Source organism: Asterias rubens, chromosome 3, assembly GCF_902459465.1.
Source record: "Asterias rubens chromosome 3, eAstRub1.3, whole genome shotgun sequence".
Taxonomy (NCBI): domain Eukaryota; kingdom Metazoa; phylum Echinodermata; class Asteroidea; order Forcipulatida; family Asteriidae; genus Asterias; species Asterias rubens.
The window spans coordinates 9,903,747-9,916,364 of NC_047064.1; the positions used below are offsets into that span (position 1 = coordinate 9,903,747).

Consider the following 12,618-nt stretch of genomic DNA (forward strand, 5'->3'; position numbering starts at 1 on the left):
AACCACACAGTTTTTATCTAGGGACTGTTTACATCGCGCACAGAGAGGTAAAAGATTTGCCACGATTTTAGGGACACCTCGAAAACAGGACCTCCTACGATACAGTTTTTGCCGTGCGTAATCGGAACGTTGGTTGTGTGTGACCGCGCAACACTGGTCTTGGAACCAAGACTACATGGCTATAGGAATCCGGAGTAGATATTTTTTAGAGTGTAGCTTTGCCTACACATCGGGATGACCCCAAAACATGGCCGACAGGGACTCACTGTTGCCGCAGGCTCCACCAATAAAGTCAGTGCAAAGAAGCACACTCGACCCAGGTGAGGCCGACCACAGCCAGCCAAACATCAACTACAGTGTCAACGAAGACCACTCCGAGGACACGGTTAAGCAAACTGAATACAAAACTTACAAGGGACGATGGTATATACTGGCGGTCTTTTCTCTACTGGGTTGTCTGCAGGCTTGTTCATGGAATACATGGGGCCCTATTGCAGACACAGGTAAAAGTGCTTCTTCTGTTTCGAATAGTGTCCTCGGTCAATAATATTTTATAATAGTATATAAATACCAACACTTATATTATAGCGCCTTGTTGACCTAGGGCACTGAACAAGGCATATGCAAGTACAACTGTATTGGACAAAGTAAAAAATAGGGAACAGAATTATAACAATAGGAGTAAACGTTCCTAAATCCATGATATTTAATACGGATAAGTTGTCCCCGGAGTTCCTGGAAGTCCTCACATCCAACATCCAGCTGTCATAAACCGTGTCACTTGTAATAGATCAAATTCAAGACCACGATCTCTTTGGACTTCACCATGGGGACAAGCTTGAAGGCTGGAAGCTCAGGGTGGCGATATATAGGCTAGGAGTACCATTCAAACTCACTCTAAATACATTAGTCGGACTATATCGAAGGTTGTTTTGTTGAACCTCCATTGATTCTATCCATTATGGTGTGGTGTCTGGTCTCCCTATATACCCTATACACCCTGCTAACAACCAAACTACCATAAAAGTCCCATTAATCATAATATCAAGCAGTCTTGAGAGCATTTTTTACAAACTATGCTCGATATTTGGCAGAGGGTTAAAGGGACACGTTCGGTTCAAGGAAAAGTGTCCCTTTATAACGAGTATCACAGAACAGTCACGAGGACCGGGGACCGCGGCGGGTATGTCACATACGTATCGACCACAAAATAAACCAAATACGACCTTTGAAAAAGTCTGATTCTCCATTGTTTTGTACAATATTGGTTTAGTAGTCAATGTCAAGTCCCTTATCGTTGCCACTAATAATGGCATACACGTCTATAATAACATTCTTTTTACATTGTGAACGCAATGGCTCAAGATAAAGAAAAAATGGGGTGGGGGTGATTATAGAACAACTTTACCGGTATAAACGGTTTCTAATAGCTGTGTTGTGTTTTGTTAGTGCACGCTTTGTACACGCTTGGAACCCATGTTTCGGTCAGAATATGGTTGAAACCAAAAACTGTGTGAACATTTCTATCCAAAAAGGTTATCACATGTTTGAGTTTGCATAAAAGCCGGATCGGTTCGTGTATGTCCATTTACAATCTGAGAAACACAAGATATCAGTAATGCTTCTCAGGTTTAAATTGTGGGGGATACAAACTGTCTCATTTTCCCATCACATTACTTGTGAAATGATTCTCAAAATGCGTTTTAACTTTCGAAAGCTGATAATAATATATAGGCCTACTTCTAAGCAGAAGAGTGGTTACCGAAAGTGTAACTTCCCTTCATCACCCAAAGAGGGGGAGAAAATGCCAACCTAGTTTCTGAGATTTGTTAAAGTGCAAACAATAACTGACTTCATGGTTTGCTAATTTCTTTTTTCAATTGATTAGTGATGAGTTGACTATATTAAAGTGAATGAATTTCTTTTCCAGCGAAAGTTGTTCTTATTCAGGCCTACTTCTAACCAGAAGAGTGAACGTGTAACTTCCCTTTAACACCCAAAGAGGGAGAGAAAAGTGTCTTTACTAGTTTCTTAGAGTTGTTAAGTGCATACATATACTGACTGGGTGCCGTTTTTCTTTAACAAACGTGAGTGGTGTTGGGTGACTATTAGTGAGTGAATTTGTTTTCCAGCTAAAGTTGTTCTCGATTGGGACAACGGTGACATCGCACTGCTGAGCAACTGGGGCCCAATCGCCTTCGTCTTGGCGGGTTTTTATGTGTCCTATCTGCTTCTAGTCAAAGGTAAGAGAGAACTTTTAGTACATCAAATCTGTTTCTACCGTAACCTGCTGAGTAGTAAGGGAATAACAACGGCAATTCGACCCTGCAAGGTTTTAAACGGCCGTGAAAGAACTAGTAGCTACCCTTTCATCCCCATTCATAAATACCTTTTTGGTTATTAGGCGTAACAAAGTAAGAAACTATGCACAACTTATCCGTCTCCGATGTGCTTGAGCTCTGTATGCTTCTACTTCCATGGTATGTACATGTTTCATGTACATGTAAACGACGTCCGTGTGTTGCATGCCTATTTCCGACCGGTTCCGTTCGTGCGCATGCGCGTATAGTCTAGGTGCAACACGTTCTGGTTTTCCTTTCACACACAGCGCGGCCAACTCACCGACAGCGCCTGCATCGCCCGTAACAAGAAACGTCTTGCAACAAGACTAGCGCGGAGTATCCGCTCACAACCGGTTATAAACAATGGTCATTATCTAAGGTTTAAACACCCCACGTGACGCGCTCTCCACCAATAGGAAATGCGAAACTGTCTAAGGTATATTTATGAATATTTAATATAGGTTGTCCTGGTCAATTTAAACAAAACAATCCATTCTTTTCGTTAGAAAATGAATGCTCCTTGGGGCATGGCTGGATTGTGCGTAAAGCGCTCGCCTCTCAAGGTGACCCTGGTTCGATACCCGGCCAGGGCAATAATCTGAATTGAGTTGTGCGTTGGTTCTCTGCTGTGGCACGAGGGTTTTCCAAACCATCCGGATTTCATCCCGTGGGAAAAATCAAACACTTTCGATCTCTGGTTGTGCTCCGTAATGATTATTGGTTGATGTGGCTGCTGGCTGCCAAAGGAGCCCTTGTATGTGCCTGCCTGTCGAACACAATGTAGCCTCGTCCTCTTCGCAATCAGCTCTTAGCTGCGTTTATTAGGGTGATAAGCCGCCCAAATTATTGTACACTAATCAGCCTTCAACAGTGAAAAGGAGTAATAAACATTTTATCAATCACTGGTCAAAAAGAGTATTCAATTTCACTTGGCCGGAATATTCATTGAATTTTATATTAATATAAAAGGCCGCAAGCTGGCCAATACTTTGTATGGACGATTAGCTAAGATGGAGAAATGCGTGAATTTTATTGCGTTTCAATGCAATTAATTAATTTTTTGTTGCTGAAATTGGCCGGGGGAAACATAAGATTTTCAATGTTACTATCTTTTGGGTATGATAAGATTTTGTTCGTAACAATTTATTTTACTCCACACGACAGGTCTTCGCTTCACTGTCTTGGGGAGCTCCTTGATTCTTCTACTCGGAGTGTGTATAAGATGCCTTCCGGTCGGTATCGACAACATCAAATGGTAAAAGCGGCACGGGTTTAGTTTCGTTTGGATCAAAGTGAAAGTTTGGAACGCTAGGTGGCAGCAGACTTGCGAACTAATAATTAGCTGTTCTGCAGCCGATTTCACGAAACGTTAGGATTAATCCTAACTCGAGTTAGGACGAGTAACCCATCCTAACTTAGGATGGGTTTAATGCGTCCTACGTATTTGGATACGGAACTGAACCCGTCCTAAGTCCTAAGATTAATCCTAAGTAAGGAAGAGTTTGGTGAAATCGACGGCTGACCTCATGTTGAACTATACTTCCGGGTCAACCGGAAGTGGGACCACTTCACAAGAACTATTCAACCGATTTTCAAATTTGTTTTCAGTTACAGACTCCTTAGGCATTAGTAATAACTTTGACAAATTGTGGCCCCTTGTTGACCTCTACTTCAGGGTCAACCGGAAGTGGGACCATACCTCAAGAACTACACAACTAGTTTTCAACTGTTTTAGTTAGGACGAAGCTTTGTCTGTACTGGGCCATTACTGGTTTTGTTGCGGCACACCATTTTGGCGAAGTGGTAGAAAACCTAAACTGGGCAGATACTGGCTTTAAAGGAAGGTACACCATTTCGGGCAATACTGGTTTTGTAGCTGCACGTCATTTTGTCAAAATGGTATAATAAAAAAAACATTTCTGGGGCAATACTGTTTTTGTAGCGGTGCACCATTGTGGCGAAATGGTAGGAAAAGTTGCGCTAGGCCAATACTGGTTTTGTGGCGGCAAACCATTTTGGCAAATGGTGGAAAACCTGTTTTTTTTTAAGGATATTTTCTCTGACGGGCTATTTCAAGCAGTTTTGAAATTTAAAATAAATTATTATAAAATCATATGTGCCAATGGGATCGTCCAATAGTCAATAACTTTGTTTTTTGTATGCATGTCGCCTGACACACAAGGCCTGAAGGCCACTTCAAGGTGTGGGCTACAATTATTTTTTCCAGAGGCCGTTGTCACCTACTCCTAGGGCTGAAACAGGGTTAACCCGTTTACAGTCCATACGGATGTAGGCTTGGGTATCATCAATTCGAAGCCTGGCCGGTAGAGCAGAAAGCACTACCTCCCCAATTTTATGTAGCAAGTGTCACGACCGAGATCACATGGTCAGCCGCATTACACTTTTCTGTGTCATTTCTTGATCTTGGTTCTAGTGGTTTCTATGTGAAATATTCTTCACACTTAGTTATAGACTGGTTTGTACTTGACACCCAAGGCTTCGCAATGATCAAATGTTGTGGGCTTTGTGATCTAGATGTTATTTCAAGCGGTTAGTCGCATTACACAACGGACATGGTAAAAACACACTAGCCACAATTCAAAAGTTTCCTCTAACTAAAATACTTGCGAAAGTTTTACTACATGTAACCATGGAGGAATAATCCTGATGTAACAAGCACCTAATTACACTTGACACTTAACACTTGTTATTTGTTTTATTTTCCCAACCACTTATGTTCCGATTCTAATCAGGACAATGAACATCGGTCATGTTGGTATTGGTCTGGCTGGACCAGTCTTAATGGCTGCACCGACCGCTGTATCATCTGTCTGGTTCCCGCCTCATCAGAGGACAACATCCACGGCTATATCGGTGTCAGCAGTAGCCTTAGGTATTGGCGCATCGTTTCTGATCGGTCCGTATTTCGTCACAAGTGTGCCAGAAAATACAAGGTAGCCTGTGCATCACTTTAAAATTACTCTGAACCGGGAGAAACAGAAGCAATATTGTTCCATTTGAAACGCACAGAGTTAAAACGGACAGGGTATTAAAGGGTAAAATTATGTACTTTTTCCTAACAAAAAACACAATGTCCACAGATTTACATTAAACATACACAGTTGAAGATTATGATAGTAAAAAGCTTCTCTTGAAGATTTACTTACTGAGGTGCTGTAGTTTTTGAGAAATGAGTAAAAGTAATAATTTTCGCCTCAGTTTTAGCATGCAAAAACGTATTAACCAGTTATTCTATGGTTTTGGTATAGTATCAAAACTGGTTAAGGGGATTTTACATGCTAAAATCATTTTGGTCTCCTGAGACCAAAATTATCATTATCTTCAAACCCTGAAAGTTTAATGTAAATCTGTGGACATTTTGAAAAAGTACCCGAATCCTTTAAAAGAACTATTACGTGCCATCGAAATTTTATTTCATTGAGCAAAAAAACACTATTTCGTTACCTCGAAATAATATTTCGTTCCCACATAATTAATGAATTGTTTTGTTCCAAAAGTGATAAAAAGGTGAACTTTGTTATTAATATAATTTTATTTGACTACTATGTTTTGGCTTTATTGCGAACGTTATCTAGTCTTACATGCAAACTGTCTCAGAAACAGTAACTTGATAAAGAATGTCAGCCGGACATTCACAATATTTTAGCGGAAACATTTGATATATTTGTCGGTGTTTTTATTCACCTCGCCAGATAACCCTATGCACTCAAAATATTTGACGTTTTGTTTTTGTTGTTCTTGCCTCAATCAATAGCTCTGCCAATCTGGATCCTGCCAAGCGTAAACAATATTTTAGTGAGATTATGACACTTATGTATGTAGGTATGTATTATGCAAACTCCATTTCATTGCATCTTATAACATTCTGGTTTTCCTAGTTCGGATGGACCTGACCCCTTTATGGGTCATGATGACCCGGAACATGTGTCCAGCTCACCAAAAACTGCATGTGTAAAACTGACACAGAAATAATGTTTACACTTTTTGTTTTATATAGTTACCTGTTCGTGTTTGTTGTGTTGTCATTCAGCCTTCGAGACAGACTCGCTAGGGTCGAAACGTCAGGCCATTAACTATTTTTTGTACAGATATTTATGGTCGGAATCTCAACTTTTTTTTAAACTGTGTCAATCTTGACCCAGATTTGGATTGACTCATATCTGGTTCAGGTTGACCCGGAAACTGTTTAACAAATGTGTCAGTTTGAAACAGTTACTGTCACTTTTTGACACAAACTCCGGGTCATCCTTGACTAGAAGTCAAGCCCCCATGTGACTCAAAATCTGGGTCAGTTTTTGTGTGTACACTGCTAAACAGGTTTAGTGAGTGATACCTTCTTGTTTTAAGAACATGTTATTCTTTTATGTGTATAGAATGTGGGGCTACTGCCATTGTAGTTATTGCTGCCCTGTTATATTTTCCAAATAAACCACCAACATCGCCGAGCGTTACGGCCTCCAAACCCCGGGAGAGTTTTAAGGAAGGAGCAATCAAGATGATCAAGTAAGTTTTAAAAAATAATGCAAAATTGTATACATCACATAATATAATAATTTGTAATGTCTATCCTAGTCCATGCGTGTAGAGGAATACAGTTGCATCGGGATACGAACCTGGTCAATTTATTTGAAGATGCATACACATTCCAGTATTATTTGTATTGAATATAATAATGGTTTAGTTTATCTTTGCGTAGTTGTGATTCATGTCCCTTTAGGGCAACCGTAGACTTGATTCAAGTCCCATTCTCGTGTGAGGGTCCCTAAAGAAGGATTCAGTTCGTACGGTGTCACCTTCAGGGCCACTATATAGCATCTGTTTAATGACCAATTCTTACTTTCCCCTTTTTTTAAAGACGACGTCATAAATAGAATACTTCTCAGACTGCAAAACTATAACATCATTGAAATCACCCATACTTTTGAGAACGATTAAATCTGTAGTTTTGAAAAAAGAACAATCGTTACTAAAATGTTTAACATGCGCGGGTGATTGCCTAAACATCTTCGTCAAAATAGACCAACTTAAGAGTTATCATTACTCAATTTGTTGTGACTACGAAAACACAAACAAGCTTTGGTTTCACCAATAACATTGGGATTGGAACAATAATAATTGGTTCTTCGTTGTTGTCGCGATCAAGGATTGACTTCATGACAAACTGTTCAGCACAAACAGTGTTTTGATGACTAAAGACGCAGGGTATGACGAACATTTATTGCTGAAATTGTTTCGCTGTTATCTGTAGAAGTGGGAATTTCTGGATACCAGCGTTTGCATATAGTTTGACGACGGGAGTATACAGCGGCTGGACAACGCAAATGCCCATCATATTGAGCCAGACGCTTGATGTTGGACAGGTACATTAAATTTACACTTTATAAATTATCCGTAAAATTTAAGGAACTTTACCTGGCAGCTAGGGTGCCATTGAGGGTGCCAGGTAAATTCCTATTTCAAGGTGGAAGTTTCAAGGCACAACTTACATATCTTCCACACTGTGAAATCTACGGCACTTTACCTGGCACCCTAGCTGTCAGGTAAAGTGCCGTAACTTTAACGGATATTTTTTTTACAGTGTAGACTGTTACCCCGTCTTTATTCGCAAGGATAAAGGCAGGTTTTTAGAACCAGTGATTTAATATGATACAATTATTTCAACGCGCAGTGACGTAAGCTTTCCATATCTGTTTTGATTGGCCTGAGGTGATGTGGGTGCAGCTGTCAAACGTCACTTCGGACCAATCAAAACACAGATGTGGAAAACTAACTTGATTTGACTGCGAATCTCAATGTGAAATGAATATAGGTCAAAGGTGATTTTGGACGAGTATTGACTCTCTGGCATAACTCACGAGGCTCGAAGTATGACGTCAGCCCAGATATTCACGCTATATTGAATAGCCCTACTTATTTTAGTGTCAAATGGCAGCAGACTGACCACGTATTCAGTGCGACTGTAGTGAAAATTGAAAAAACTTCAAAACGAATGAATGTATTATGCCTTTATCAGGCTGCACCATCTTGGCCATCTCTCCTTTGTCATATGATCGTTTACTCCTCGCATAAGTAGGTTAAACTTTCTTTTAATGTTGTTCTTTCGAATCTGCAGAATGTTGCTGGCTGGATTGGATTTATCTCGAATGTCGCTATTATAATAACAAGCCCGATGGCCGCCAGGTAGGCCCTATTAGCAAAACATACATTCATAAATACCTCAGACAGTTTCGCTATTCCTATTGGTGGAGAGCGCGTCACGTGGGTGTGTATAAACCTTTGTTTATGACCAGTAAAAAGTGTTAATTCATGGGCGTGGCACGCGACCTTGCACCTGTTCTTATAAGACAGTTTCTTCATTCATATTGGTCGAGAGAGCAACGGCTAAAAAAAATGTGCAACATCACGCGATACGCGCAACGCGCACAAAATTCCCTTATAAGGAGTTGTTTACACTGAGGGCGGCGGAGGGCTTACCATTTCATGGCTGGAGGGGTGTTGGGTTGAAAGAAATCATTCAACAATTATAATTTCTGCATTTATTTTACTTTTTGACCCAAAAGTGATGATGTTTTTGACCAAAAGGGTATTTATGAATGGGAATCAAAGTGTGTTGAATCGGTTTTCAACTAGTGGTTTATTCCCAACGAGGCCTGGTTCTTGATAATTTACCTCGACTTCGTCTCGGTAAAATTATCAAGAACCAGGCCTCGTTGGGATTAAACCACTACATGTAGTTGAAAACCTCTTCACCACACATTGATTCCCTTATTCAAACTAATGTGTAAACCTCAAACCATTGTGTATAATGCTGTGAAACAAATGAGCTGTATAGGCCTACAATCATTATGATGGACATCTCGTAGCATTAACAAACCTGTGAAAATTTGGACTCAACTGGTCATCGAAGATGCAAGAGAATAATGAAAAAAGAAACCACGGTGACCCTTTTTGCAACAATACTTTGTGTGCTTTCAGATGCATAAAAGGCTTCAGCTGAAGTCGTTTATTATTTGAGTGAGAAGTTACCTCTTTCCCCAAAAAAACTTTACGTTAATACTTAATTCGGAGGAAACCTTTTCTCACAATGTTTTATCTATAAACAGCTGTCAAATGCTTGTTACCAAGTAAGTTGTTATTGCTAGCAACTATTTTGGGCAATAGCCAATGTTATAACACACCTCTTGCTTGTTCTGTATTCTGGTTGGCTGAAACACGATCACGTAGGATAAACTATAATAGGCTAGTGATCGCGCGCGCGTGTTTTGCGGGAATAGTACCAGAGCGGGCACTAGTCTTTGCAAATAGTGCCCGCGGTAACAGCGCCTCCGCTTGACTTGAACCGTGAACCACAACTACAAAACTCCTTTTTCTGTTCTTATTTTGACATTTAAGACCCAGCTGTGTTATAAAACACATAATTGACTGGCAAAATTGTGTACGTCTATTCCCCTCGGGCCTGTGAGTGGCCAGAAGAGGGGCCTATTTCCCTCTTGGGAATAGACGTATACTAGTTACCTCGTTGTCAGTCAATATGTGTATAATAGTAGGCAGACGTGATCAATGGAATTATTGTCATCTGGTTTTGTCAAGGTTTGTGGACCTAATAGGAGGCAGGATGAAAGCTGTACTCCTTGTATTTCTCGTTGGATCGTGTTTGAGCTGTGTGTGGGTTGCACTCCTAACAATGGAGTACATCACTTACAATGTCGGTGAGTTTTATTTTAGGGTTTTGAAACCTTTTGCATATCAAGGTTTAGGCCATGACATGAATCCATAGTCACTGTCAATGAAGATGTACATTGTATGTACAATAATTTCCCAGTGGGTTTCGGTTTCATTTGTCTTCAAATTTTTGAGAAAAGGGAAAAAAACAATGAGAGTCGCGTACAAATAATACGGAACCTGCTTAAAATAATCTATTGTTCGGGATTTTTGTTGGGCATTTAAAAAATACAAAAAAAAACATCACATCAGCAAGCACTAAAGGAAGCTGTCCACCATCGTTATCTTTACACCAAAGTTTAATGTAATTCTGTGGCTATCTGTGTTTTGTGTTGTACAAAAAACACCAAAACCGCTGTTCAAAATGGGCTCCCGGTTCAAGGGGGGGGGGGGGGACTTTGAAAAATGACCGTGTTTGATACCCTTCGATGCAATGTATGTCAATATTGTCATCAACCGCAAATGTTCAAATAACGTCACATTGAGAAACTTTACTTTCTCAATGTTATTCATTCAACAAAACGGCTTACAACTTTAGAATGTTGCAAACAAATCCTATTTGAAATGCAGAGACCATCTAATGTGTGATGTCAGATGATGTCAAGTTTCCGAATAATTACACAAATGTTTTCCTTCCTTGTGTTTTCCGATCTCAGTGAGTCTATACATTGCCTGTATAGCAACCGGACTTTGTGTGAATTCACCGGTACCAATCTACTTCGAGCTGACGGCAGAGGGCGTGTACCCGGTATCAGAGGCTAACAGCACTATGGTGATGGCGTTTATGAATAACGTTGCATGCCTCATCTTTCTGCTGATTTTTATGATTCCAAATATAGGTGAACAGAGTGGATGTAACTAGAGAAAAATCACAGTTATGTGTTACGGGTGATACATTTTGCGCCTTGATCAAGGCTATGCTAGCCCCAGCCCTAGTGCTCGCAGTCGCCCCAGGCTTGCTTATAAGCCCATAGCCCCAGCACCTGCCCTAAACCTTGCCTACTAGCCCTAGCCCCTAACAAAGCCCCTTTTCCAGCCTAGTCCTAGTGCCAGACCCTGTGTATCCCCAGCCCTGTACACCTAAACCTAACCCAATCCTAGTATGTATGGGGTGAACAAATGGTTGTCGGAACACACGCGCGAGACGGATCCTGTATGTGGGATCCCGTATGTGGGGTCGAGACCTGCTGTTCTTCAGTTCTTCCCTTTTCTGAAGAAATTCTGTGGGATTCCATAACAAAGAAAATCTTGTGAGAGCATTATTCAAAGTACCCCACAGGTTGGCGTGTGTAGAGCATGGTGCTTGGACCTAGATCAGTCACCCTTCTGGCATGCGCTGCTGCCCAAACTTAAACCCGAAACCCTACAATATTTTTGAACATGCTGTTTCTTGTGTTTCTTGATTGTCACATTTCATCTGTCCATAGGTGTGACGTGGATGACATGGTGTCTACTGGGCTCAGTTGCTATCTGTATACCATTGCTTCTCATGTACAAGGAACGCTATAATCGCCTGGATTTGGACACGACAAAAGATACTCGTCATGTCGACGCCTAGTAAAAACCTTTACTTGCAGCCCGCCTTGTAACATGAACATCTTACAACACCTTCAAGGCTTGTGAGTTAAGCTTAGCCCGCGGAGAGTGGCCTCAAGCCAACTGCCGAGGCATCTCCGTCCATGACCGCCTTTCACCTACATCCTACATTCATACGGAGACAATCAAAAGTACAGCTGCCAACTGCACTTTGGCCCAATCAAATCTACCGGTCTAGCTGCTTTTGTCCACGGCCTGGATTTGCAGAGTTCATTTGGTTTTACCGTAGTCAGCGATATTATCCCAACACGATGTGTCCGCAACACAAATTACTGGGGTAGAGATATTATCACTTTAACAAAACTGTTTTGAATCAGATATTTACCCGGTAGACTCGCAATTGCCAAGTCCCTCCAACTGCACTTTGGCCCAATCAAATCTACCGGTCTAGCTGCTTTTGTCCACGGCCTGGATTTGCAGAGTTCATTTGGTTTTACCGTAGTCAGCGATATTATCCCAACACGATGTGTCCGCAACACAAATTACTGGGGTAGAGATATTATCACTTTATCAAAACTGTTTTGAATCAGATATTTACCCGGTAGACTCGCAATTGCCACATCCCTCCGGGTCGGCTTCCCAATCAGTCAATGTTGCACCCTCTACTGGCAACGTTATCTATATCGCCAATCAAGGCTCTAGGAGCCATAGCCTGAACATCCGACGTCACATTTTGAGGCTCGTGAAAAACACCAGAGACCAGAATCAAAAACTGCCGTGTGTTTTAACCTTTGACCTCATTAATTTCACATACGCAATATCGCTGAAATCCGGAGCGAATAATGTCCACAATTAAGTAATGCTTAAAAAATTATGTACATGTACTTTTTGTTAATTGTTTTAACCTCCTCGCATTATGTGAAATGAAATATGATGTCCACCTATTAAATTATTTTCCGAAATACTTTTTTTTTTCCGAGTAATTGTCTGACAGTGT

At 40.8% G+C, this 12,618-nt stretch overlaps 1 protein-coding gene across 1 annotated transcript; it reads left to right on the forward strand.

Annotated features, from left to right (window-relative positions):
• Positions 1–247: 247 nt before the first annotated feature.
• Positions 248–12,030, forward strand: LOC117288369 (solute carrier family 49 member 4 homolog). Its single transcript, XM_033769207.1, has 11 exons — positions 248–503; positions 2,133–2,243; positions 3,507–3,597; positions 5,096–5,296; positions 6,118–6,185; positions 6,737–6,866; positions 7,612–7,723; positions 8,476–8,543; positions 9,954–10,072; positions 10,742–10,924; positions 11,513–12,030. Exons 1-11 carry the CDS (start codon positions 248–250, stop codon positions 11,641–11,643), a joined length of 1,470 nt encoding a protein of 489 aa, XP_033625098.1. The 3' UTR covers positions 11,644–12,030.
• The last annotated feature ends 588 nt before the right edge of the window (positions 12,031–12,618 follow it).